Here is a 25,990-nt window from a genome sequence, read left to right on the forward strand (position 1 = left end):
ATCCACCTAATTTCACAACGATATTGCATAGCTTAGTTTTCCCGACTTACTTTCAAAACTTTCTTGGAATTGGCATATTAGCATTTATTTCTTCACCTTTACCGTATCTAGTCTGAATAGGGTTTAGATCCGCTGAGTTCCACCAGCAGTTTGTTTTATGTTCAATATTTCGGTATAAGAACAGAACAGATGGTTTGCCGTTTGTGGGAGCTTGCTGTGTACTAGACCCCCCCGTACATTTACAACGTATTCCGAGGGTCTTCGGCTGTTGTGATAAGTCCAGGACGTTCGGTTGTTCCAATAAAATTTCCATTCAGACCGTTTTACAGACGAGCCTTAACAACAGGAACTGTTCACAAAGGGGCTAAAAGTTGAAACCGCAGTTCGCGACTGATGCTTGCAGCTGAAGAGTTTCATGAGTGCATTAAACATCTCTTAAGTGGGCATGTAGAAACATTTATATTTACCTCGGGAAAAGACAGTACAACGCACCCAATGAAGAGATAAATAAATTATCTCACTTACCGAGCAGGAGTACGGACCCCATAACTGCGCTCCTGACGGGAGAGTCTCCGTGTGAAGGTGTTGATTTGTTCTCTCAGCCGGTTGAGTGGAACTGGCGGGTTTGTGATTTCAGCACTAAGATCGTGGACAGCTCAGGCACTTTTCACTGACGTCAGCTTCACTGTACCTCACACGCCCCCAACCCAACTCTACCCGTTGCTTGATATTGTTATGAAACACTAAGGTCGCACATTCATCATCTCCGGCACACCATAGAGCCACTGAAATGAACACCCTTAACTCCAGCACTAACATGCTTACAATTCTCCTGGTTATCTGTTAAAGATAAAATGAGTTGTCAAATTCATAAGTGATAAAAGGAGAACTATGCCATCCAGCCCATCAAGTCTAATCCGCCATCCAATCATAGCAGATCTATCTCTCCCTCCTAACCCCATTTTCTTGCCTTCTCCCCACAATCCCTGATACCCATACTAATCAAGATTTGAGTTATAGAGTCAAATGCCACAGAGAGATACAATACAGAATATGGACCTTCGGAGCAAATCTTTTACACTAATCCTTTCTTCATCCAATTTTATTTGCCCCTCATTTTCACAAATTCCACCTCACCACCCCCCCCCCCCCCCCCCCCCCTCCCCCCATTCTATCTCTCACCCAGGCACCAGGGGTCATTTGTCATGCCCATTGAACCCACCAACCTGCGCTTCTTAAGGAAACAAGAGCACCTGGTTGAAATTGGCTTGTTCACAGGGAGAACGTGCAAACTCCACACAGAAAGCATTGGAGGTCAGGATTGAACCCAGTTTCCTGGTGCCACAAGACAGCAGCTCTGCAATTAAAATTGAATCTGAATTTGAATCTGAATCATTCCAAGAAAAGATACTAGTACTATATAGTTTCTAAATTGACTTACTTTATTAATTACTTGCCGATGACATGCAAATTGGTGGAAGAACAAGTTATGATGAGGGTAGACAAAATGCTGGAGTAACTTAGCTTCTTTGAGAGGGTATAGACGATGTTTCAGGCCAAGACCCTTCTTCAGACTGAGGGGAGAGGGAAACTAGAGATATGGAAGGGTACAAAGAGCATACAAGGTGTGAAAAGGACAGATCAAAGCTGATGATAATGAAGGAAATGTACAAAGGCACATTGTTGGCTGAGGGGAAGGTGACAGCAAGGCACACAAACAGTCGAGCCTAGGTTAAAACATGGTTGTGGAGATGGAGAGCAGAAAGAAACACAGAGCGGGAGCAGTGAGAGAGGGTGTTACAGAACTCTCACCAGAGAGAGGAGATGCCAAAATGTGTAGCAAGGAACTGCAGATTACATTGAAGATATACCAAAACACAACCCATTCCTTTCCTCCATAGATGCTGCCCAACCCAGAGTAATACCAACATTTTGTGTCCCTTCCCACACATTTTGTTGGCTCCACTGCAAAATCTCCTACTCTGAAGAACTTCTCCTCCTCTCTCTGACAACCTCCAGTTTAAATTCCATTTGGAATATTTTGGAGGACCAGGAAGCTAAGAAATCAAGAAACCAAGACAAGCTTGTTCCAGTAGCTCAGTCCTGGTCTTCGAAGGAGGAAGTGTGGCAATCTCAGACTTCTTCCTGCAGTTCACCTTTGCCACAAGAGGAGGCTCTGGCAGTCTCATGTTTATCCTGGCTGCTCAGCTTTGGGCTTGAAGAGGCAGCAGTGGCTGTCACTGGCTCCATCTTTGCCTTTGTGTGTGTGAGCACAGTCCTTAGTTCTCCATGGCCAGGAAGAAGCAATGGCATCTCATGTTTGCCTCAGCCACTTATTCTTGACCTCAATAGAGATGTTGGCTGTCAGGTTTTTTCCCAGCAGCCCAGCCTTGACCACACAATGGTACTGGTGGTCTCAGGTTTGGCCTAGTGGCTCAGTCTTCCGTGAACATGTGATAGGGGGTTACAACTAGCAGGGAGGTGCCACCTCTTCCTCTTCCTCTTCCTCTTCCTCTTCCTCTTCCTCTTCATCTTCCTCGTCCTCTTTCTCTTCCTCTTCCTGGTTCTGGTCCTCTTCGTCCTCTTCCTCTTCCTCTTCCTCTCTTCCTCTTCCTCTTCCTCTTCCTCATCCTCGTCCTCTTCCTCATCATCGTCCTCTTCCTCTTCCTCTTCCTCTTCCTCTTCTCTCCTCTTCCTCGTCCACATCCTCTTCCTCGTCCTGGTTCTGGTCCTCTTCGTCGTCCTCTTCCTCTTCCTCTTCCTCTTCCTCGTCTTCGTCTTCGTCCTCATCCGCATCCTCTTCCTCGTCCTCTTCCTCTTCCTCTTCCTCGTCCTCTTCCTCTTCCTCCTATGCCTGGGTTTTATAGGCAGGGGGCTGTCAAGGTTCAGGTGGCCAAAACAAGATAAGCCAATTGGTCCCAGATGTCACCAGTGATGCTGAAGATTGGCCTCTCTTGGCTTGTTGGCCAGTGATCGGGATCTGAGCGGCATCCAAGGGAAGGGTGCTGCCACAACAGGTATTACCATTGCTGTTTCCATTCCAACAACATCTCGAGCGTCACGATTAACAATAAACTCAACCAAAGTGGTCACATAAAAAAAACATGGGCACAAGATCAGGTCAGAGTTCAGACATCCTGTCGTGTGTGACTTCCTTCCAAGCAACCTCGATGCCTTTCCAAGATCTTCAAGGTTCATGTAAAATGCATGATGGAATACTCTCCACTTGTGTGGATGAACACAGCTGCAATCACAGTCAACACCATCCACTATCAACCATCCCACACGACTGGAACTCCATTCACCATGATAACTATGCATGGCCTTCTCCACAGTGGCTGCCATCTGTACTAACCACAGAATGCAATGAAATTTCTCATCTAAGCTACTCTGACTGCATTTCCCAAGTCCACAGCCTGTAACCCGCAGAAGAACAAGGTTAGATGGACATGTCACCACCTGTGGGTTCCCTTCACACTCACTGACTGAGAATGATATTGCTCTTCCTTCATCGATACAGGATCTAGTCCTTGGAACTCCATCCCCACAACACAGTGGGAGCCAGAAAGACTGAAACAGTTCAGGAAGGTGGTTCACCTCCCGAAGAGCAATTTGCAAAGGAAAATAAATACTGGCCTAGCCCACATCCTGACACACAAAAAAAAAAATTTCCATTTAAATCTGCTTTGAGTTTTGACCAATCTCTTAAATCTGTTCTCTCACAGTAAATACATGTTATGTCCTCAGCCACTGCTCAAACCTGCACCCCGTGTCACAAATGGAAGATTTATTTTTTGTCTTTTAAAAGGAGATTTTGTTCCATAATCACAATTATCATGTTATTACATTATTTCAAATCCGTTATCTGTTGCAATCTACACCATCGAGTTAGAACACTGTTAGTTGTATATAGGACTCACTTGAGCCCTTGCGGTGTTCATTGTTCCCAGAAACTCTTCAAAGTGCCCATGGACACCGTGTGCTACCTTTCCAGGGACATGTACAAGGCATTGGTGAGGCCAATTCTAGAGTATGGTGTACAATTTTGGTCGCCTAATTATAGGAAGGATGTCAACAAAATAGAGAGAGTACAGAGGAGATTTACTAGAATGTTGCCTGGGTTTCAGCAACTAAGTTACAGAGAGAGTTTGAACAAGTTAGGTCTTTATTCTTTGGAGCGCAGAAGGTTAAGGGGGGACTTGATAGAGGTCTTTAAAATGATGAGAGGGATAGACAGTTGACGTGGATAAGCTTTTCCCATTGAGAGTAGGGAAGATTTAAACAAGAGGACATGACTTGTGAATTAAGGGACAGAAGTTTGGGGGTAACATGAGGGGGAACTTCTTTACTCAGAGAGTGGTAGCTGTGTGGAATGAGCTTCCAGTGGAAGTGGTGGAGGCAAGTTCGATTTTATCATTTAAAAATAAATTGGATAGGTATATGGACGGGAAAGGAATGGAGGGTTATGGTCTGAGTGCAGGTAGATGGGACTTGAAGAGAATAAGTGTTCGGCACAGACTAGAAGGGCCGAGATGCCCTGTTTCCATGCTGTAATTGTTATATGGTTATATGGTTATATAGACATGACCAGACCCTCAAGAACTCTCAACTGCCCGTTACCTGAACCCTTGAATGCCCACCTTGGCCAGGCCTCACACATGCAGATGGCAGAGATATAGGATGTAAACAGGCCCTTCAGCTCACAGAGTCCACACCAACCATCGATCTCCTGTTCACACACGTTCTATGTTATCCCATTTTCGCACCGACTCCCCACACACTAGGGACAATTTACAGAGGCCAATTAATGTATAAACCCACACGTGTTTGGGATGTGGGAGGAAACTGGAGTATCCTGAAGGATGAGTCACAGGGAGAACGTGTAAACTCCACACATACAGCACCTGTGGTCAGGATCGAACCTGGGTCTCCGGCGCTGTGAGGTAGATCAATGGTACAAGCCAACACTTAGGGTCAGCTGACTATAATGTAACAGAACCCATGGCTATCACACATGAGGTGTTTGTGATTGAACTGTAGACCTTTTACGTGTGGACCCCTAAATGCGTCCCTGCATTTTGTTTAAAGTGAACTGTGAAGTGAATAAGATGATGTTCAAGAGTGAATCAGTGTTTTATTCCTTGGATTATAGGTAACAAGACACAGCAACTAATTTAATTCAAATAGTACAACCTGTCCTTGTCCAAATAGACAAAATAACTGAAAAAGGCTTGTGTTTATATATAACCACTCAAAACCTTATGTTGTCCGCACTTCTCAGTCAGATAAATACTTTCAAAGTGTACTAACTCATGAGAAGCAGAAGTTTAGCTTAACAGTTTAGTTTGGAGATGCAATGAGGAAACAGGTTCTTTGGCCCACCGAGTCCACACCAACCATCCATCGATCACCCATACACTAGTTGCTGGGGAAATTTACAGAAGCCATTTAACCTACACACATGATCTACTTTGGAGCGTGGGAGGAAACTGCAGCACCCCGAGAAAACCCAAGCTGTGATAGGGAGGATGTACAAACTCTGTACAGATTGCACCCGTAGCCAGAATCAAATCTGGGTTTCAGGCATTTTGAGAAGAGAGGTATACTGTAAGTATTAGTATCTGGATTAGTTTTGGAAGATGACCACAAATGGCAATTTGATAATGGTCAGAAAATCTTAATCTTAGCAGTATTGTTGAAGGGAGATGTATTGCTTTAGACTTAAGAGTCATAGACAGATAGAGCACAGAAACAGGCCCTTCTGCCCACCAGGTCCATGCTGACTAGTAACCATCCAGTTATAATAGTTCTACATTGATCTCATTTTATATTCGCCCCACAGTCTCATCACCTCTCCCTAGTTATTATCCCTCAAATTTACAGTCACGAATGAGCCCACCAATCCACATGTGTTTGCGATATGGGGTGTGGCAGGGTTACAGGGAGAATGTGTCATCTCCATATAGACAAGAGGTTTGTCCTGAACCCAGGTTTCTGGTGCTAAGAAACACCAGCTTTGGGATTTAGAAATGGATCCTTCGGCCCACTGAGGCTGCACCGACCAGCAATTACCCTGCACACTAATACTATGGCTAAGAATGCGACACAGCAGGCAAAATCTGCTCTCCACCAAGGCGAAATGGTGGGGAAAATCCAACATGGAAGAAGTGGCTTGGGGCTTGGCGGAAAGCGACCTTGCTGGAACAAGGCATCATCACTGGAGCGCCGGAAGTTGGTCGCGGCTGAAGTACGCTGACTGGAGGAGTTGAGTAGGTGTGCCAAGGCTGTGTCGCAAGCTAAACAGGGCCAGTGGGTGAGGTGGGGGAGTGTGGAAAAGAGGAAGGACATGTGGGAGATGGAGGCGAGCAAGATATGTTTCCTCATTCAGGCAATGATGTCCTTCCTAGACCAAAAAATCTCAACCAATGGCTGGGTGAAGATCCATCATGCCCCCTGTGTTCAACACCAGCCACACTTAGGCACATACTCACTGGGTGCAAAGTAGCTTCTCCCAAGGATGGTACACCTGGAGACATAATCAAGTGCTCAAATGCCTGGCAGTGACTCTGGAACGCAGGAGAACAGCCAACAATGCCCTGCCGCCCAGAACAACCCACCCAGTTTAGACAATTGCCTTTGTTCGGTGGATGGGGGGGGGGGGTGAACAAAGGCAATGGAAAATTCCACCAAGGACTAGGTTTGAACAGCCGGAGGCAGCCCGGGATTGGCAGATGCTGGTGAATGTGGACCAACGGCTTACAGTTCCATCAGAGATAGCCATCAGCAACTTGAGGCCTGATCTTGTGCTCTGGTCGAGCTCCCAGCACATGGTGTATTTTGTGGAGTCCACAGTCCCTTGGGGGGATGCTGTGCAGGAAGCCTTTGAAAGACAGAAACTGCGATATACAGAGCTTGCAGCGGGGCTGGAGAGCTAAGATCTGCCCGGTAGAAGTTGGATGTCGAGGATTCATGGCATCATCTACCTTAAGACTGATGAAGGACCTGGGGATCAGAGGACAAGCCCTACGCCAGGCCATCAAAGAAACATCACGGGTGGCAGAGCGGAGTAGCCAGTGGCTCTGGCTGAAGAGGAAAGACCCCATTTGGTCTCCCAAATAAACAACTGGACAGATGCAGAGTGGGGTGGTCCTGGGATGCCAGAATGCACCGCTGAGCCTACTGGAGACATCGTGGGTTCAATCAGCGAAACGTCGATGAAAGTAGGTGCCCACTTGATAACCCCAATAACGTGACTACCTAGCCTTTCTCAACATTGGAGGAGCATAGGTGAGTGCAGAAGGCTCCCATCACCATCGGGAATAAATTGATATTTGGTACTTTGGACTTTTAACATCTAGTCCTGTGTATTTGTAAACATCGTACACACTGGAGACAATTTACAATTTTTTACTGAAGCCAATTAACCTACAAACCTGTACATTTTTGAAGTGTGGGAGGAAACCGGAGCACCTGGAGAAAATCCATGCGGATGCTGGGATACCGTACAAACTCTGTACAGATAGCATCTGTAGTCAGGAACGAACCCGGGTCTCTGGTGCTGAAAGGCAGCAGTTCTTCCGCTGTGCCACTGTGAAGCTAAAATAAGCTCCCTTTGACTTTTCACCTTAAAAAACCAACTTCTAACTCCTAAACAAGGATCTCGACCCGAAGCATCGCCCATTTCTTCTCTCCAGAGATGCTGCTTGTCCCGCTGAATTACTCCAGCATTTTGTCTCTATCTTCAGTTTAAACCAGCATCTGCAGTTCATTCCTACAAATCTACCAATTAGTGAAAGGCCTAGATAGAGTGGACGTGGAGAGGATGTTTCCAGTAGTGGGAGAATCTAGAACCTGATGGCTCAGCCTCAGAATAAAAGAACGCATCTTTGGAGATGTAAAAGGAGATGAGGAGGAACGTCGTTAGCCAGATGATGGTGAACCTATGGAATTCATCGCCATTGCTGTGGAGGCCAAGTCTTTGGGTATTTTTAAAGCAGAAATTGACTGGTTCTTGATTAGTACAGATGTCAATGTTTACACGGTGAAGTCAGGAGAAATGGGTTGGAAGATAAATCAGGCATGATTGAATGTAGAGCAGACTCGATGGGCCAAATAGCCTACTTCTGCTTCTATGTCTTATGGATCTATCAATTTATGAACACCCCCTTAGAAAGACAGTGTAGTGTCGGTATAGATTCTTCACTCAGACCTTTAGCTTGAAAAGTGATGGTGTTACATAGTGAGCCATAAGCAAAAGGCTAATGAACAAGGCGGACTAGGCTCTGTGTGGTCCCAGGAAATCTGGATCCGTGCACCCATTGCACTTGCACAGCAATTCATATGATAGATCACTTATGGTATTCGCCACAGATCAATAATGCAAACCTCTCTCGTCAATTCATAAAATGCTACTTACTTGACAGCTGGGGAATGTAAGGAAATATATATTTAATATTATTTGCTTTAATGTATATTTGAAGGATTTTGAATGCCATATCTACTGATGGACTTCCTCCTGGTCAGTTCATCAATTGATTTTCATGTTGAAAGCTGTAGCAATTGTGAGTGAATAAGGATTTTTGTTACTTTGATATTTCAAGGAGAACATGAAATTTAGCATTTGGTTCGCTTCTTGTACTAAATACTCCTTACTTGCCTGTTTAATGTAAAATGCTTTTGTTTGCAAGTTTATTATCAAATTTGCAACCTATTGCATGTGCAGTTAGTTTTTAGTTTTAGTTTTAGAGATGGAAACAAGCTTTTCGGCCCGCAATGTCCACACCTACTGTCGATCACCCAGCCACATTGGTTCTATGTTATCCATGCACAACACACAAGGGGTGATTTTATTGAGGTCAATTAACCCATGAACCTGCATGTCTTTAGGATGTGGGAGGAAACCAGAGCACCCATAGGAAACCCACACAGTCAGGGAAAACATGCAAACTCCACACAGGGAGCACTCGAGGCCAGGATTAAACCCGGGTCTTGGTGCTGAGGTAGCGGCTCTACCAGCTGGAATGGTTCTGAAGACATACATTGTGGGGTATGATATCCCTGTAAACCACAGCCAAGAGAATGGGATTATTTGCACAGGCACAATATTGGATCAGATTGAACACACAGAAAAGATTAGTTTAGAGATACGGCGTGGAAACAGGCCCTTCAGCCCATTGAGTCCATACAGACCAGCGATCCCCATACAATAGTTCTATCCCACGCATTAGGGATAATTTACAGAAGCCAATTAACCTACAAACCTGCACGTTTTTGAGGATGTGAGAGGAAATCTGAGCACATGGAAAAAACCCACACGGTCACAGGGAGAATGTACACACTTTATACACACAGCACCCTTAGTCAGGATTGAACCCTGGTCTCTGGCGCTGTAAGGTAGCAACTCTACCAGTGTGCCACAGTGCTGTATTCTTGAGGATATTACCAGGACTGGCGGGCTTGAGTTATGAAAGGATAGGCTGGGACGATTTTCCCAGGAGCTTAGGTGGGCTGAGAGTTGATGTTATAATAGTAAATAAAATCGCAAAGGACATTGATAAGATGGATGATTACAATTTAAAACCAAAAGGCATAGCTTTAAAAGGAGAGAGGGAAAGATTTCAAAGGGACCTGAGGGACAAATGTTTCACACATAAGGTGTGGGTGAAGGGAATGAGCTGCCAGAGAAAGCGATAGAGGGGTTTACAACTACAATGTTTAAAAACATTTTTAATGTTTTCAGGTAGGCAGAAGTAAAATATTATATGAATATGGGCCACATACATGCAAATATGACTATCTTGGGTGGACATGTTGATTGGCATGGTGAGTATGGCTCAAGGGCCAGTTTCTGTGCTGTACAACTCCATGACTCTATGACTACAGGTGCAGGACCAAAGTACTACCTCCCAAAGTAAAGGAGATAGTTCTGGCAGAAAGCATTAAGGAAAATCCAAAGAGATTTTACAAGTACATTAAGGCAAAGAGGGTAACTATGCTGTGGAGAGAACAGGGCCCTTTAGAAATCAAAGTGACCATCTCTGAATGGAGTCACAGGAGATGAGCAAGGTGCTCAATGAGTATTTGTCCACGGTTTTTACCATAGTGGAAGACAAGACAGACATGGGAAACACGGCAGTTAATGGAGTTGTCTTGAGGATAGTGTGTTTTACTGTGTGGGATGTCCTAACAATTAGGCAGAGTTATAACTATTAAGCATTCTAATTGGCTAACATGCAATAGCCAATCTACATCTCTAGTAAGACATTACAACTACAATGAGTAAATAAAATGTTAAATGTAAATCGCCACATCTAATAATAATGGGGTTAAACATAATCGCCGTATCTAACAGGTGACTTGCTAACCCGCCCGGTCCTCGTACAGTATGGAGCTGCCTCATCAACCTTTTCCTCCGAAAAGTTGGGGCCGCAGTTGAGTGAGCCCGTCGTGCTATGGGGAGACACCGTATGGGAAACCAAGGAAGACCGTTGCGGAAGCACTGGAGAGCCGGTTCCAAAAGGGGAAGTGGATGCGACTGGCGGTGGCAGATGTTGGAACGGCTGGAACTGCGATCATTTTAAACTTGAGCGGTGGGGCATCAGGTCCCTGGAGCGCCAGACACCTTTCCTTCACAGGAAGGAGGTGTTGACGGTTGCATCTACAGATGGTATCACCAACATCGACCAGGTAGGAACGCGGTTCCTTTGAGGGGCCATGAATGTACCTCAGTTTGGTATGTCCTGTGTCTGTCTGTAGTCGGATCACTTGGGCTTGAATGAGTGGCTTGAGCAGTTTGCTGGTCTTATCGTAACTTCGTTTCAAACAAGTCTTTATAGTTGGATAGCATCTGTTGTGTTGGTTCCTCAGTCAGACAGAGTTTGTGGACAGCACGCCCGAAATAAACCAGACCCAAGTCATGGCATGCGTTGATGCCAAGCAGGGTTTCAGAACTTGGTTGAATAATGTAAAAGAGTGAGTTCTTTGTCTGTTCGTTGATGGTACATTTCAGTGGGTGTAGAATTTTCCCTCCATAAGCATGTAGAGTGGAGGAGTCTTTTTTCATGAGCTCAGTGGTTCTTATCTTATTGAACACTTTGAGTGACATGACGTTTACTCTGATGCCGTATCGACTTTGGCGATCATAGAAACATAGAAACATAGAAACATAGAAATTAGGTGCAGGAGTAGGCCATTCGGCCCTTCGAGCCTGCACCGCCATTCAATATGATCATGGCTGATCATCCAACTCAGTATCCCGTACCTGCCTTCTCTCCATACCCTCTGATCCCCTTAGCCACAAGGGCCACATCTAACTCCCTCTTAAATATAGCCAATGAACTGGCCTCGACTACCCTCTGCGGCAGAGAGTTCCAGAGATTCACCACTCTCTGTGTGAAAAAAGTTCTTCTCATCTCGGTTTTAAAGGATTTCCCCCTTATCCTTAAGCTGTGACCCCTTGTCCTGGATCAGAGGTTTGTTATTGATTATCATTGTCACCGCAGGATCAGTCATTTTGCCTGGGGTGCACAGGTTTAGGGAAAGAATGGTGGACTCAGTGTCTGTGTTATCAGAGTCGTTCCCGTGGGAAGAATCATCCTGTTCATGGTGCAGAATCAGGTGCAGTTTGTTGAATCAGGTGCAGCTTCGTCCTTGAAGCTGTACTCCCACTAGACCGACAACAATTAGCAAAGAGTTTCTTGCAATTCTGACATACATTCCCATGGGCTATGCAAAATTGGCACCCCTTGGGTGGAAATAGTTACAGTTAGAGCACCTCGTGGCAGGCACATTTTGATCTTTGCGGGGATTGAGAATCATCCTGTTCATGGTGCATCAAAATCAAGTGGTGCTAGTTTGTTGAACAGGTGCAGCTTCGTCCAAAGGAGTTCAGTGTTGAACTTGCTGTACATTCCTCCCACAATTTATCATGTACTAGCTCATTTGTCAACTCGTCAAATGCTAGCTGTACTTTCATTGCAAGCTCAAAGAGCTTTGCAATTTGCATTCCCATGGGCTATGCAAAATTGGCACTCCTTGGGTGAAAATAGTTACAGTTAGAGCACCTCGTGGCAGGCACATTTTGATCTTTGCGGGACGTATTGAAATCTTTGTGGAGAATAACTAGCCAGATTCACATTAAGTTGTTGATGAGTGTTAACACTATCAAAGTCAGCAAGTGGTGCTACAGTCTCAGCCATTGAACAAGCATGAATCGCTTGCTCCAAAGTCAGTTCAGTGTTCCGCAGCAGTTTGACCCTTAACTTGCGGTTGCTCATTCCTCCCACAATTTTATCACGTACTAGCTCATTTGTCAACTCGTCAAATCTGCATCGAGAGCTGATATGTCTCAGGTCACTGATAAATCGTTCTACAGGCTCATCAGCCTGTTGCATTCGGTCAAAAAAGTGCACATCCAAATCCTCACCCACGGTAACACAACAGTCGAATGTCAAATAGATTCAAACACAAACACATACACAGGCCACCAGACAAGGTTGTTTCACTTCCATAGATCAGCTGTGCACAATTTTTACAACACCACAGCAGCACCACTACTAGACACATTCGTCTAGTTGAGGTGTGGTGCAAATTCAAACGAGTCAGCAGCAGATCATATTCAATTCAACGGCAGTGAGTGATGCTTTCAAATCATTGGGATCGTTTTGGTGAACGATGCGGATATAATGAGAATAGCCTTTCTCAAACATTCGCCATTGCTCGGCAATATCGGAGTCAAACACGAGCGCGCTAGGCTTTCGACAAGAGTTAGCCTTGTCATCAAAATCACTCACAAATAAAAACTGATAAACAAAATAAATCACGGTAAACAGACCCGGGGTAGACCAGTTTTTCTGACACCATGTAAAGAGCTCAAACTCACACAGGTTGAAACACAAGCATCTTTATTGTTCAGGTCATGATCTTGCAAGCAGGTCATTACACGTTCACACTGCTACAGCTACTGCCAGCCAGTGGGCACGTTTTTACACTATGAATGTTATAATTAGGCGGAGTTATAATTATTAAGCATTGTAATAGCCAATCTACATGTGGGAAGCTAGAGAAGAAATTGCAGGATCCTCAGCTGTGATATATAAATGACCATTAGACACAAGTGAGGTTAATTTTGTTTTATTAAGTTGTGTATATGTGTGGGTGGGGTGCGAGAAACATGTTTTGGTCTCTTCCTTCGGGGGGATGTGACCTTTTTTCTGTTGTATTCCCCGTCTCCGTCTCCGTCTGCGCCGAGGCCTAATGGCGGAGCTGGCGGTCTCGGAGCTGTGGCGGCGGCGAGGACCCCCGAGTTTGAACCGGCCCGTTCGCGGAGCACGGTTGAGCCGCGGGACTTACCATCACCCGTTCGGGTCACAACATATGGAGCCTGGATCACCTTGGTGCAGAGGGAGAACAAAGATGGAAGAGACAGAGGCTTTAAGATTTTGCCTTCCATCAGAGTGAGGAGGTGTTTGGTGAACTCACTGTGGTGGATGTTAAATTTGTGTTGATTGTGTGTTTTTGTCATTTTTATAATATGTATGACTGCAGGGAAACAAAATTTCATTCAGACTGAAAGGTCTGAATGACAAAAATTCAATTCAATTCAATTCAATTTAATTCAATTCAATTCAATTCAATTCAATTTCCCCAAGACTGGAGGGTGTCTAATGTTGTGCCTCTATTTAAGAAGGCCTGCTTGGGAACCATAGACCAGTGAGCCTAACCTCTGTGGTAGGCAAGTTACTGGATAGGATTCTCAGCGATAAGATATATATGCATTTGGATAGGCATGAGCTGATCAAGGATAGTTATCATGGTTTTATATGTGAGAGATCATGTCTTACAAATATGATTGAGTTTTTTTGAAGTAACCGAAAAGGCTGAGGGCAAAGCCATAGATGTTGTCTATATGGACCAGCAAGGCCTTTGATAATGTTCCACTGGGTTGGCTGGAAGATTAGATCACATGGGATCTAGGGAGACTCAGCGGACTGGATAAAGAATTGGCTTCATGGAAGGTAGCAGAGGGTGATGGTGTAAGATTGGTTTTCAGACTGGAGGCCGGTGACCAGTGGACGGTATCATAGATAGTGAAGATGATTATCCAAAACTACAACAGGACCGTGACCATCTGGACAAATGGACTGAGGAATAGCTAATGGTCTTTAATATAACATGTTGAATCTTGGGAAACCAAGCCAGAGCAGGATCTTCATAGTGAATAGCAGGGCCCTGGGGAGTGTTGTAGATCTTGGCGAACAGGTACAAAGTTCCCTGAACGATGACATTATTTTAATGATGCCTGGAAAGTGGCATCACCGATAGATTGGGCAGTCAAGAAAACTTTTGATGTAATTGCCATCATCTGTCAGAGTATTGTATTGAAGTTGGGATGTTATATTAAAGTTGCACAAGATGGTGGTGAGGTGGCATTTGGAGTATGGTGTTCAGTTTTGGTCACCCTGCTGCAGGATGCATGTCATTAAGCAGCAATGAGTGCGGAGATTCATGAAGATGTTGCCAGGACTTGAAGGGTTGAGCTATAGGGAGAGTTTGGGCAGTCTAGGACTTTTTTATTTGGAGTGGAGGAGGTTGAGGGGTGATCTGATGGAGATGTATAAAATCACGAGGGAGAATAGATAAGATGAATGCAGTTTTTACCCAAGGAAGGAGGATTCAGAACAAGAGGACATAGGTTCAAGGAGAAGAAACAAGGAACTGCAGATGCTGGTTTACAAAAAAACCCCACAAAGAGCTGGAGTAACTCAGCGGGTCAGGCAGCATCTCTGGAGAACACAGATAGAGGACATTTCGGGTCGGGCTCCTTCTTCAGGGTGATGGACCTACCAATCAGTCTGAACAAGGGTCCCGACCCAAAACATCACCTATCCATGTCTCCAGGGATGCTGCCTCTCCTGCTGAGTTACTTCAGCACTTTGTGTCTTTTTTTAGGTTTAGGGTGAGAAGGGCTTGTTTCTGCACTGTATGACTGTAATTATGCTGGAAACTCGAGATCAAGAACAATGTTTGAAATGTTCAGCATATCCGGCAGCCTCAGTGGGGAGAAAAAAAGGAGTTAACATTACAGGTCATCAGATCTAGTCACTTCAGATGTAGCTTGTAGCTTGTAACTGGAGAGTTCAGTGCTGAGTCCTGGGAAGTGTAGTGTGCCCGAATGGAAGATAAGATAGTGTTTCTGGAGTTTATGTTGGGCTCTGTTGGCACGACATAAGAGGCTGAAGAGAGAAAGATAAAGATTTAAGATGCCTGGTGCACATGTTGTGGAATAAGACTGGACATTGCTGGAACTACCCACTGCTGCCTCCACAGATAGATGGTTACTGCTTCCACACTTTTGCCTTCACCATTATCATGCCCAATGACATTCTCGAATACCAATTTGGACAATTCACGACATCCAGAAAGTGAAAAGAATTGGTATCAATATCCACTGTTTCACCAGAGGCCCTAGTGGTTAGAAGGCAAGAAGGCTTCAATTGTTAATCAGGAGGCAGGCAACCTCCAAAACTTCTAGGAAGTTGCTTTGCAACAGTATTTTCTCCTAAGAGAATTGTAATGTGTGTTCAACTTTCATCCCTTTCACTTATTATTGTATCAAATTAACTATGATGTAGTTCTATTGAAGAAAGTGCAGATAGAATAAGTGCAAGGGCTACAAAGAGGTAGGTTGGGAGATTGGGGCTACACCATTAGCTTTGCAGAGGTTCTTGCCATCTAAAAACGGCATGGAAGGAGTTGTTCCTGAATCTGGTGATACATGCTCTCACGCTTTGTATCTGCTGCTGGAAACATGGCAACTCTTTTAGATTGCCTCAGTGTAATCTACTATATTACACTCTTGTACTTACATATGTACTTACATAATATATAGTTACTGAACTGTGAGCAAAAAAATAATTTCACTGTTCATAGGCACGTGACAATAAAGTACCATGGAACCTTTCTGCCTGATGGAAGAAGAAAGAACGATCAGAGTGAAAATGGTCCAAGATTACGTTAACTGCTTTTCCGAAGCAGCATGAAGTATAGATGGAGGCGAGGCTGGTTTGAGTTGTGGTCTTGGTTGCATCCATAACATTCTGCAATTTCTCATGGTTTTGGGCAGAGCAGTTGCCAAACCAAGGATACTTTCTATGGTGTATAAAATGGAAAGGGACATTGGAGATATGCAGAATTTCCTTTTGTGGTTTTTGAAAGTTTCAACGGATGGTTTTTAACAGAGTTCCAAAAGCAGCCATTTGTGTTTCCTCTGCCCAAACGAGGCATTGCCATATTCTACTGGCAAACAAATGGAAACATACATGCTATAGCTAAGGGGAAGGGAGATGCTGTTATTAGTTTCTTCAGATATGAAGCATTTGCACCAGTGATCAGAATGGGTTTGTTTGAAATAATTGTTGCACAAGAACGTAACAAGTCCACTGGAGCAAAGCTGGAGACTCGCAAGAATCCGAAACCACTTCAAGGTGGAGTTGAAGGTTACACAGAAAAGCTGGAGAAACTCAGCGGGTGCAGCAGCATCTATGGAGCGAAGGAAATAGGCAACGTTTCGGGCCGAAACCCTTCTTCAGACTGATCGGGGGTGGGGGTGGGTGGGGACAAGAAAGGGAAAAGGAGGAGTAGCCAGAAGGCTGGAGGGTGGGAGGAGACAGCAGGGGAGCTGAGGAAGGGGAGGAGACAGCAAGGACTAACAGAATTGGGAGAATTCGATGTTCATGCCCCCGGGGTGCAGACTCCCCAAACGGAATATGGGGTGCTGTTCCTCCAATTTCCGGTGCTGCTCGCTGTGGCCATGGAGGAGACCCAGGACAGAGAGGTCGGAGGCGGAGTGGGAGGGGGAGTTGAAGTGCTGAGCCACCGGGAGGTCAGCGGACCGAGCGGAGGTGTTCGGCGAAACGATCGCCCAACCTCCGCTTGGTCTCACCGATATAGATCTGCTGACATCTAGAGCAGCGGACGCAATAGATGAGGTTGGAAGAGATGCAGGTAAACCTCTGTCGCACCTGGAACGATTGCTTGGGTCCTTGAACGGAGTCGAGGGGGGAGGTAAAGGGACAAGTGTTGCATCTCTTGCGGTTGCAAGGGAAAGTGCCCGGGGGGGGGGTGGACCGAGAGGGAAGGGAAGAATTGACAAGGGAGTTATGGAGGGAGCGGTCTTTGCGGAAGGCAGATATGGGGGGAGATGGGAAGATGTGGCGAGTAGTGGGGTCACGTTGGAGGTGGCGAAACTGACGGAGGATTATTTTTTGTATGTGACGGCTGGTGGGGTGAAAGGTGAGGACTAGGGGGACTCGGCCCTTGTTGTGAGTGCGGGGATGGGGAGAGAGAGCAGTGTTGCGGGGTATGGAAGAGACCCTGGTGCGAGCCTCATTTATGGTGGGGGAGGGGAACCCCCGTTCCCTGAATAGTGAGGACATTTCAGATGTCCTGGTGTGGAACGCCTCATCCGTGGAGCAGATGCGGCGTAGACGGAGGAATTGGGAGTAGGGGATGGAGTCCTTACAGGAAGCAGGGTGGGAAGAAGTGTAGTCCAGATAGCCATGGGAGTCAGTGGGTTTATAGTGTATGTCGGTTAGAAGTCTATCACCTGCAATGGAGATAGTGAGGTCAAGGAATGGTAGGGAAGTGTCGGAAATGGTCCAGGTGTATTTCAGTGCCGGATGGAAATTAGTGGTGAAGTGGATGAAGTCAGTCAGTTGTGTGCGGGTGCAGGAGGTGGCACCAAAGCAGTCGTCGATGTAGCGGAGGTAGAGGTTGGGGATGGGGCCCTGGTATGTATTGAACAAGGATTGCTCGACGTAACCTACAAATAGGCAGGCATAGCTGGGGCCCATGCGTGTGCCCATAGCTACGCCTTGTATTTGGAGGAAGTGGGAGGAGTCGAACGCGAAGTTATTGAGGGTAAGGACCAGCTCCGCTAGGCGGAGGAGAGTGTCAGTGGCTGGGTATGGGTTGCTTCTCTGGTCGAGGAAGAACCGGAGGGCTGTGAGACCATCGTGGTGGGGGATGGAGGTGTATAGTGATTGGACGTCCATGGTGAAGATGAGGGGGTGAGGGCCTAGAGAATTGAATGCGCGGAGACGACGGAGAGTGTCTGAGGTGTCTTGGACATAGGTAGGGAGGGATTTAACCAAGGGTGATAGGATGGAGTCAAGGTATTTGGAAATGAGTTCGGTGGGGCACGAACAGGCGGAGACAATGGGTCTTCCGGGACAATCAGGTTTGTGGATTTTAGGGAGAAGGTAAAATCGGGCTGTGCGGGGCTGGGGAACGATGAGGTTGGAGGCTCGGTCGGGTAGGGCATTGGAGTGGATGAAGTTGGTGATGGTGCTGGAGATGGTGGCCTGGTGCTCGTCAGTGGGGTCATGGTCCAGGGGTAAGTAGGAGGAGGTGTCCGATAGTTGGCGCGTGGCCTCAGCTTTGTAGAGATCGGCGCGCCAGACTACCACGGCACCTCCCTTGTCAGCGGGTTTGATAACCAAATCAAGGTGGAGTTGGTTGGTTTAGTGGCAAACTGGTGCAACAAAAAATATTTTCACTATTCTTCAGTACATCTAACAATAATAAACTAAATCTAAACTAAAAGCCTCTCAACTTACTCCTCTAGTGTCTCTTCAACCTACAGCATCTCTCCAGCCCCACATGAGCCTGGTTTCATGTTAAACCAAGCTTACAATTACTACGAATGCCAGCCCTAGGCCCTGTATTAGCTAGAAGGGACTTTATGGCTGGCATGGAAAAATGATGAGTGAGGTCCCCTTCGATTGCCGATTACAATATGTCTCAATTACTGGCAATTGTGATCATCACTAAAAGTCCACATTTGTCTCATGGAATTCAACTCAGCTGCAATGGATAAAGACAGCGAATTGAAGCACCAATTAACAAATTCATGAAGGGGGTGGGGGGGAAAGCATCAGATTAAATTAAGTTGGGTTAGATCTTCAGAAAGCTTTTGACAAGATCCAACATCAACAATTAAAACCCAAAGCAGAGTTGATTGATTGGAGCTGGTAATATTCTGGGTGAACCATCCATTTAAAACTGATGGTTCGCACATGACGTATGGCGGCGAGGCGGCTGCGGGCCGGCAGGCCGTTGCCGAGCGGAATTTTGTAACACGGTCAGTTTTTCGGAGCCTCGCGCGATGTCGGGACCAGCTCCAAACAACTCCATATGGCTCCGGCGATCGAAGTAGGACCGGCCCCGCGAGGCCGTACGGCTCAAGTGACCACGTTAGGCTGCGCTTGCCGCATGGATTTGCATGCTAGTGGGACAGGCCCTTTAACGTTTCAGATCAAGGATTTTTCATGAGAAGGTTCCTGAAGGTGAAACATCTCTGGCTGTGTAGCCTTATGATTGGTTTTTGTAGTGCTTCTTATCTGTCAGTCCCTTTTATAATATTTGCATCACAGGACCGGCAGATGTAGATCAGCTTGCAAGGGAAGGTGAGAGGCAGATACACCCACTTGCAAAAAAAAATTATGGGAGATTCAGAGGTCTCAGGTCAGAGTAAATGCTTCCTTAGATGCTTCAGGGCTAGTTTAATTTAGTTTACATCAGTTTAGAGCTACAGCGTTGAAACAGGCACTTTGGCCCATTGAGTCTGCACCCACCAATGATCACCCGTGCACTAGTTCAATCCTGCACACAATTTACAGAAGCCAATTAACCTACAAACGAGCACATCTTTGGAATGTGGGAGGAAACTAGAGCTCCCAGAGAAATCCACACGGTCACAGGGGTAATATATATACAAGAGAATGCTTGTATATTTTTAATCTGTACTTTGTAACTATAAGGTTATAACGCTGTAACACTATATTCCAAACTCTAGTATTTTGCACATTGCACTACCTATTGTGCTCGTTTATGGCTTGATTGCTATTACCGCTTCCCCCATTCCTATCAGGCATTAGATACAAAAGCTTGAAAACATGTACTAACAGAATCAGGAACAGCTTCTTCCACTGTTATCAGATCACTGAATGGTCCCCCCATAAGCGAGGGTGTAATGCTAATTTTCCAACTTACCTTGATCAGAATACAAAATGCTGAAGGAATTCTTGTGAGAAATTCATGTTTATCTCTTCCCAGAAAGGGTTGTTAGGAAGAAAAATCCAAGAGAGAAAGGAGAGGTCTGGGATAATCCTCATCCTGTACATAGCCTGCTGTTGCAGAGGTGTGCAGGCTCACAGGTCATAGAGTAGGGGTTTGAAAGTTGTAGATGACAATTGACAATTGGTACTTTGGGGGGGGAAGGTGAAGTTTAAGACTGAGGGCCTGCAGCGCAAGCAAATGATTTTGCACAACAACTGACCTCCCCACCATCGAAGGGGCCTGCAGGAGTCGATGCCATAAAAAGGGAGCCAGCATCAACAGAGACCCACACCGCTCTGGCCATGCTCTCATTTTACTCCTTCTATCGGTAAAAAGGTACAGGAGCCTGAAAGCTGTAACGTCCAAGTTCAAGAGCAACTTCTTCCTAACAACCATCAGGCTATTAAACACTACAACCGCCAACTAAGCTCTGAACTACATGTACCTGGGGACATTGCTTTGGTCTTTGCACTATTATTGTTTGTGTTTTGTTTTCTGAACTTTTTTGTTGTTTATTATAATGTTTACAGGGCACCATGTTTACATATCTATTTTATTGTTCCGTTTCAGGGAATATGATGATAAAACACTTTTGACTTGAAGACTCTATAGAGTCATACAGTGGAAACAGGCCCTTCGACCAAACTTGCCTATGCCGACCAGCATGCCTCATTTACACTAGTCCCACCTGCCTGCATTTGGCAGAACTATTATAATATAAAACTCTGATCTTGGATGTGAATGTATTTATTTGTGTGCGTGTGTGTGTTCTCATATGTGATTCACATCTCTAAATCCCGACGCGGTAAAGGTGGCATTTTTACATTTTCCAGTAGAGATATACCTCATCATCTCAAAAATCACCTCATCTGAAAATTTAATTCATTATTTCTTGAGTTTTCTACTAACATTTTTCACCAATCTGAAATCTTTTTTGAAGTTAACGAGCTGAAGTTAACGAGCTGATGACATCACAATGGTTCTCCTCCCCACCGCAAGCTGCGCAGTTTTCAACGCGCTGCCTGCTGGGCACTGTTTTCCAAGAGTGACGTCACCACCCCTCCCCCCTGACTCCATCCACCCCCCGCCAGTTCTTCAAAAGACGCAGAAAGAACGAGCAAGTGGGCTCTGTACTGCAGATCCCTAGGTCGCCCGAGGTCTCCCGAGGTCAGGAGCGCCCACGACCATTCACGAGCTTCCCGACTTGCTTTTGAAGAACTTTCTCCTTGCGGCCAGCTGCGCTATGTTCCACGCTCAGTGAGTGAAGTCATCCCCCCTCTCCCCGCTACTACCGCTCCTCCCCGCCCCGCTGCTGCCCACTCCCCCCCCCCGCCCCCGCTGCTAACCACTCCCTCCCGGTGCTACCCGCTTCCCCCTGCTCCCCCCTTCCCCCCCCCCCCCCACTCCCTCCTGCACTCTCTCCTGCTCCCCCCCACACGGCTATCCTCCCCCACTCCTCCCTCTCCCCCTTTGCCCCTCTCCCCTCCTCTCCCCCAACCAATCCCCTCCTCCCTCCTCCATCTCCCCGATCTCCCCCTTCCCCCATCCTATCCTATCCCCCCTCCCCCCTCCTCTACAACACGCCCCCCCCCTTCACCCCCCTCCTCCCCCCTCCTCTCCCCCACTCCCCCTCCTCTTCCCCCACCCCCCCCCCTGTCACTCCTCCCACTTCCCCCCCCCCCCCCCCCCTCTCCACTCCCTCCACTCCTCCCCCTTCCCCCCCCATCTCCCCCCTCCTCCCCCATCCCCCCCCCCCCCCCCCCCCCACATCTTCCCCCTCTCCCCTCCCCCCACCCCCTCCACACCCCCTCCATCCCCCCTCTCCCCCCTTTCTCCCCTCTCTCTCCCCTCTCCCCTCCCCCTCCCCCACCTTTCCCATCTTCCCCCCCCTCTCCACCTCCCTCCCCCACCCCGCTTCCCACGGGGGGTGGTTAGTGTGTGTGTGTGACGTTGCAGGCCACACCCCCATAACTCGCTCGTTGAGGGGACAGGACCCAATGGGTCCCACGGTCTAGTATCCCTCTAAACCTATCCTTTCCATGTACCTATCAAAGTAGGCTGTGATAGTAGCTGCCTCAACTACCTACTCTGACAGTTCTACACACCCACCACCCTTTGTGTAAAAATGTTACCCCTCAGGCTCTTATTAAATCTTTCCCCCGTCACCTTAAAACTATGTTTTTTGGTTCTTGATTGCCCTACTCTGGGTAAAAGACTCTGTGCATTTACCCTATCTATTCCTCTCTTGCTATTATACAAGGGCGGCACTGTGGCGTGGCAGTAGAGTTGCTGCCTTACATGTAGGTTCTCCCATGACATTCGTGGGGTTTCCCCGAGATCTTCGGTTTCCTTCCACCTCCAAAGACATACAGATTTCTAGGTTAATTGGCTTGATATAAGTGTAAACTGTCCCTAGTGTGTGTAGGATATAGTTAATGTGCGGGGATCGCTGGTCAGCGTGGACTCGGTGGGCGGAAGAGCCTGTTTCCACATTGTATCTCTAAATTAAACTGAACCTCTCTGAGATCACCCCTCATCTGCCCGTGCTCCAAGGAATAAAGCCCTAGTCTGTTCAACCTCTTCCTCTAGCTCAGGCCCTTTCCTGAAAGCCAAATCTTGGACAAACACCCTGTTAGTTTGGCCACACACCATGGATTTGCAAAATGCTCAAACTGCCTTCTTAGACCTGTCTAGGCGTTGTGATAGACTTCCCCTTGCAAGCAACCAGGCATCTTAAATAGCTCCAAAGGCAAAAACTAGTGCAAAGTGCTTCCAGTTTGACTGAAATTATTTCACAACAGTCCTGGCACAAAAGTAATAGCCGATTGTGTGGAACCGATGTGTGGAAAAATACCAGATGTACTAACGTGAATAGTCCACATAAGTGCCCAGGCCAATTTTGTATCTGGTGCTCTTCCATTTGGAAATAATTTCCAATTGGATCTACTTGAAGTAAAATCAAAACTGGATAGCGTACAGCATGCAGAGCAGACTCAATATGATTAGGTTTCCAGGCTACCGTACGATTAGAGCACATTGCTGTACTGTGGGGCATTGTAGTCCATAATAAATCCTACAGACAGATGTTGGTGAATGATAGAATCTGGGGGAGCTGAACGCAAGGTTGGGAGAATGAATTGGGTTAGTGGAAACGGGTGCTTGATGTACAGCACAGAGTTTCTGGGCTGAAGGGCCTGTTTCTTTCCAACCAAAGTAGATTGAACCACTTCAGTCAGATGCCTTCACACTGCACACACTAAGCAGAGACCAGACATCTCCCTGCTGGTGGCTGGCGGTGGAACAGGCGAGAGGGAATCAGATAGGAAACTAGATACTTTGAATCGTGAGCTGTCTTTAATGAAAACCACATTTCCGAAGTCTTCATTAGGGTCTAATATTTATCTCCTGGAATGCTTCACCGCAAGCTTTTACTGTAAATGTGCTTCCTCTATAAAAACAGATTAAGCAGCTCATTAAAGCTAATCCCTTTGAAATGTTCTTTATATACTTTTAGTTCTATGCATAATAGTGCCATCCTGCAACGTTTCTCGTTTAAGTACTGCAAAACCCTCAGGATTGATGCTTTCCTTACAACAGGAAGCTTCTCCTCAGCGTTGGTTGTGTATGTATCACAGCGAGGGGTCTGTCTGCTAAAGGCAAGCCCTGGTTAGAGTACCCACCATTTTGTACAATGCTTGTTTCCTCACTGGTCTTTACAAGGACGCCATCGAGAGGTAAATCCAAGGGTCATAGTTAGAAGCACTTCTTCAATAGTTGTCATTGAGAGACTCTGGGAACATTTTATACAAGGGCGTTGAACAATACAGCAGGAGCAGGTCCTTTGGCCCACAATATTCACGCTGACACCGATGCCAATTCAAACTGCCTGCTTGAGGTCCATCTAACTATTCCCTGCCTGTTCATGTGCTCTTAAATGATGCTATTGCAGCTACATACTTCCACCATCAATCCTGGCAGTGCATTCCTGGCAACTACCAGTCTTTGTGTTAAAAAACATGCCTTGTAAATATCTTTTAAAGTTTTCCCCTCTCACCTTAAAGCTCGGCCTTTAGTCTTTGACATTTTCACCCAGGGACTAAGGTTCTGACTCTGTGCCCTATCTATACCTCTCATAATTATATATCCAGGGACCTTGTGTTTTACGTAGGGTTTCCTTGGTGGAAAAGCAGCGTGTAATTCAAAAATGTGTAAAGTAAACTTATACGCGAGCATGCTGTCAGCAGTAAATTCAAAAATTCCAGTGCATTTATCAAGCTTTGCTGTTAAAGGGACAAGTGGGCTATTTCAAAAAAGCATAAATCAAACGGGTGTAAAACGCCAGGTGTCTGTACTTCAATCAGGTCTCCCTCAGCTTCCAACAATCCTGAAAAAACAAACCAAGTTCATCCAACCTTTCCTTATAGTTAATATCCTGAAATCCAGGCAATATCCTGGTAAACCTCTCCTGCACCCTCTCCAAAGCCTCCACATCCATCCTGTAATGGGGTGACCAGAACTGTATCCAATACTCCAATTTTTTTAGTTTAGTTTAGAGATGCAACGCGGAAACAGGCCCTTCAACCCACCGAGTCCATGCCGACCAGCGATCTCCGCACACTAACACTAGGAACAATTTACATTTATACTAGGCCAATCAACCTACAAAACTGTACGTCTTTCCAAAGTGTTGGAGAAAACCGAAAATCTTGGAGAAAACCCACGCGGTCACAGGGAGAATGCACAAACTCCGTACAGACAGCACCCGTAGTCGGGATCGAACCTGAGTCTCCGATGCTGTGAGCGCTGTAAGACAGTAACTCTACCGCTGCGCCACTGTGCCTTCCGTAATGCTGCCTGACCAATGTTGTATTAAGCTGCAACATGACGTCCAATGAAGGCAGGCATACCGTGGGGGGTGGAATAATGGACCATTCCTGAACACAAGATCATCTCTAAAATGTAATCAGTGAAGAACAATAGGAGACAGTTTGGAATATGAAAACTACATAAAAATGACACTTCCGCTGATTGATATACAGGTACTATCCTATTTTAACATGCACAACTTGGTAACATCTCATTTGCTTTTCACAGCTGACACTAATAGCTTTTCTCATCAGCTAATGCTGCAGTAATCTTTAAAATCATTTGGATGAAGGTGTTTGATGGGAACACTGCCATGAATGTTGGACATGGTGCTTCTCCATGTGGCTTGCTTGAGTATCACCATCTGCTTATTTCAGCACCTGAAGATGTGCCCGATAATGGTTGCATTGAAATGGGGACACAAGGAACTGCAGATGCTAGAAATCTGAACGAAACATAAAGTGCTGGGGGATCTCAGTGGGTCAGGCAGCATCTGTGGAGGGAATGGAAAGATGCCGTTTTGGATCGGCAAGCTTCACTGAGATTGATCTTAATGTGATGGATTTTGAGACAGTGTACAGCTTGCTGGCTGAAGGGCATGTTTACCTGCTGTGCGAGGCACACTGCGAATCCAAGCCACAGAAACAAGGAGCTATAGATGCTAGTTTACATGAAAGGACACAAACTGCTAGAGTGACAGAGGGCCAGGCAACATCTCTGGAGAACATGGCTAGGTGACGTTCTGTGTCACGTCTCTTCTTCAGACAGATTAAGGTCATAAGGTCACAAGTGATAGGAGTAGAATTAGGCCATTCGGCCCATCAAGTCTACTCTGCCATTCAATCATGGCTGATCCATTTCTCTCTCTCCTAACCCCATTCTCCTGCCTTCTTCCCATAACCTCTGACACCTGTACAAGAATCAGGAATCTATCTATCTCTGCCGAAAATATCCATTGACTTGGCCTCCAAAGCCTCCTGTGGCAAAGAATTCCACAGATTCACCA

At 46.2% G+C, this 25,990-nt stretch overlaps 1 protein-coding gene across 1 annotated transcript in view; it reads right to left on the reverse strand.

Annotated features, from left to right (window-relative positions):
- gfral (GDNF family receptor alpha like) overlaps positions 1-660 on the reverse strand; it is a 67,327-nt gene extending 66,667 nt beyond the window's left edge. Inside the window, exon 1 of the mRNA XM_055635222.1 lies at positions 526-660. Within this exon, the coding sequence (XP_055491197.1) occupies positions 526-547 (22 nt within the window). The 5' untranslated portion in view covers positions 548-660. The remainder of the gene's footprint in view (positions 1-525) is intronic.
- Positions 661-25,990: the final 25,330 nt, after the last annotated feature.

Source organism: Leucoraja erinacea, chromosome 5 (genome assembly GCF_028641065.1).
Source record: "Leucoraja erinacea ecotype New England chromosome 5, Leri_hhj_1, whole genome shotgun sequence".
NCBI lineage: Eukaryota > Metazoa > Chordata > Chondrichthyes > Rajiformes > Rajidae > Leucoraja > Leucoraja erinaceus.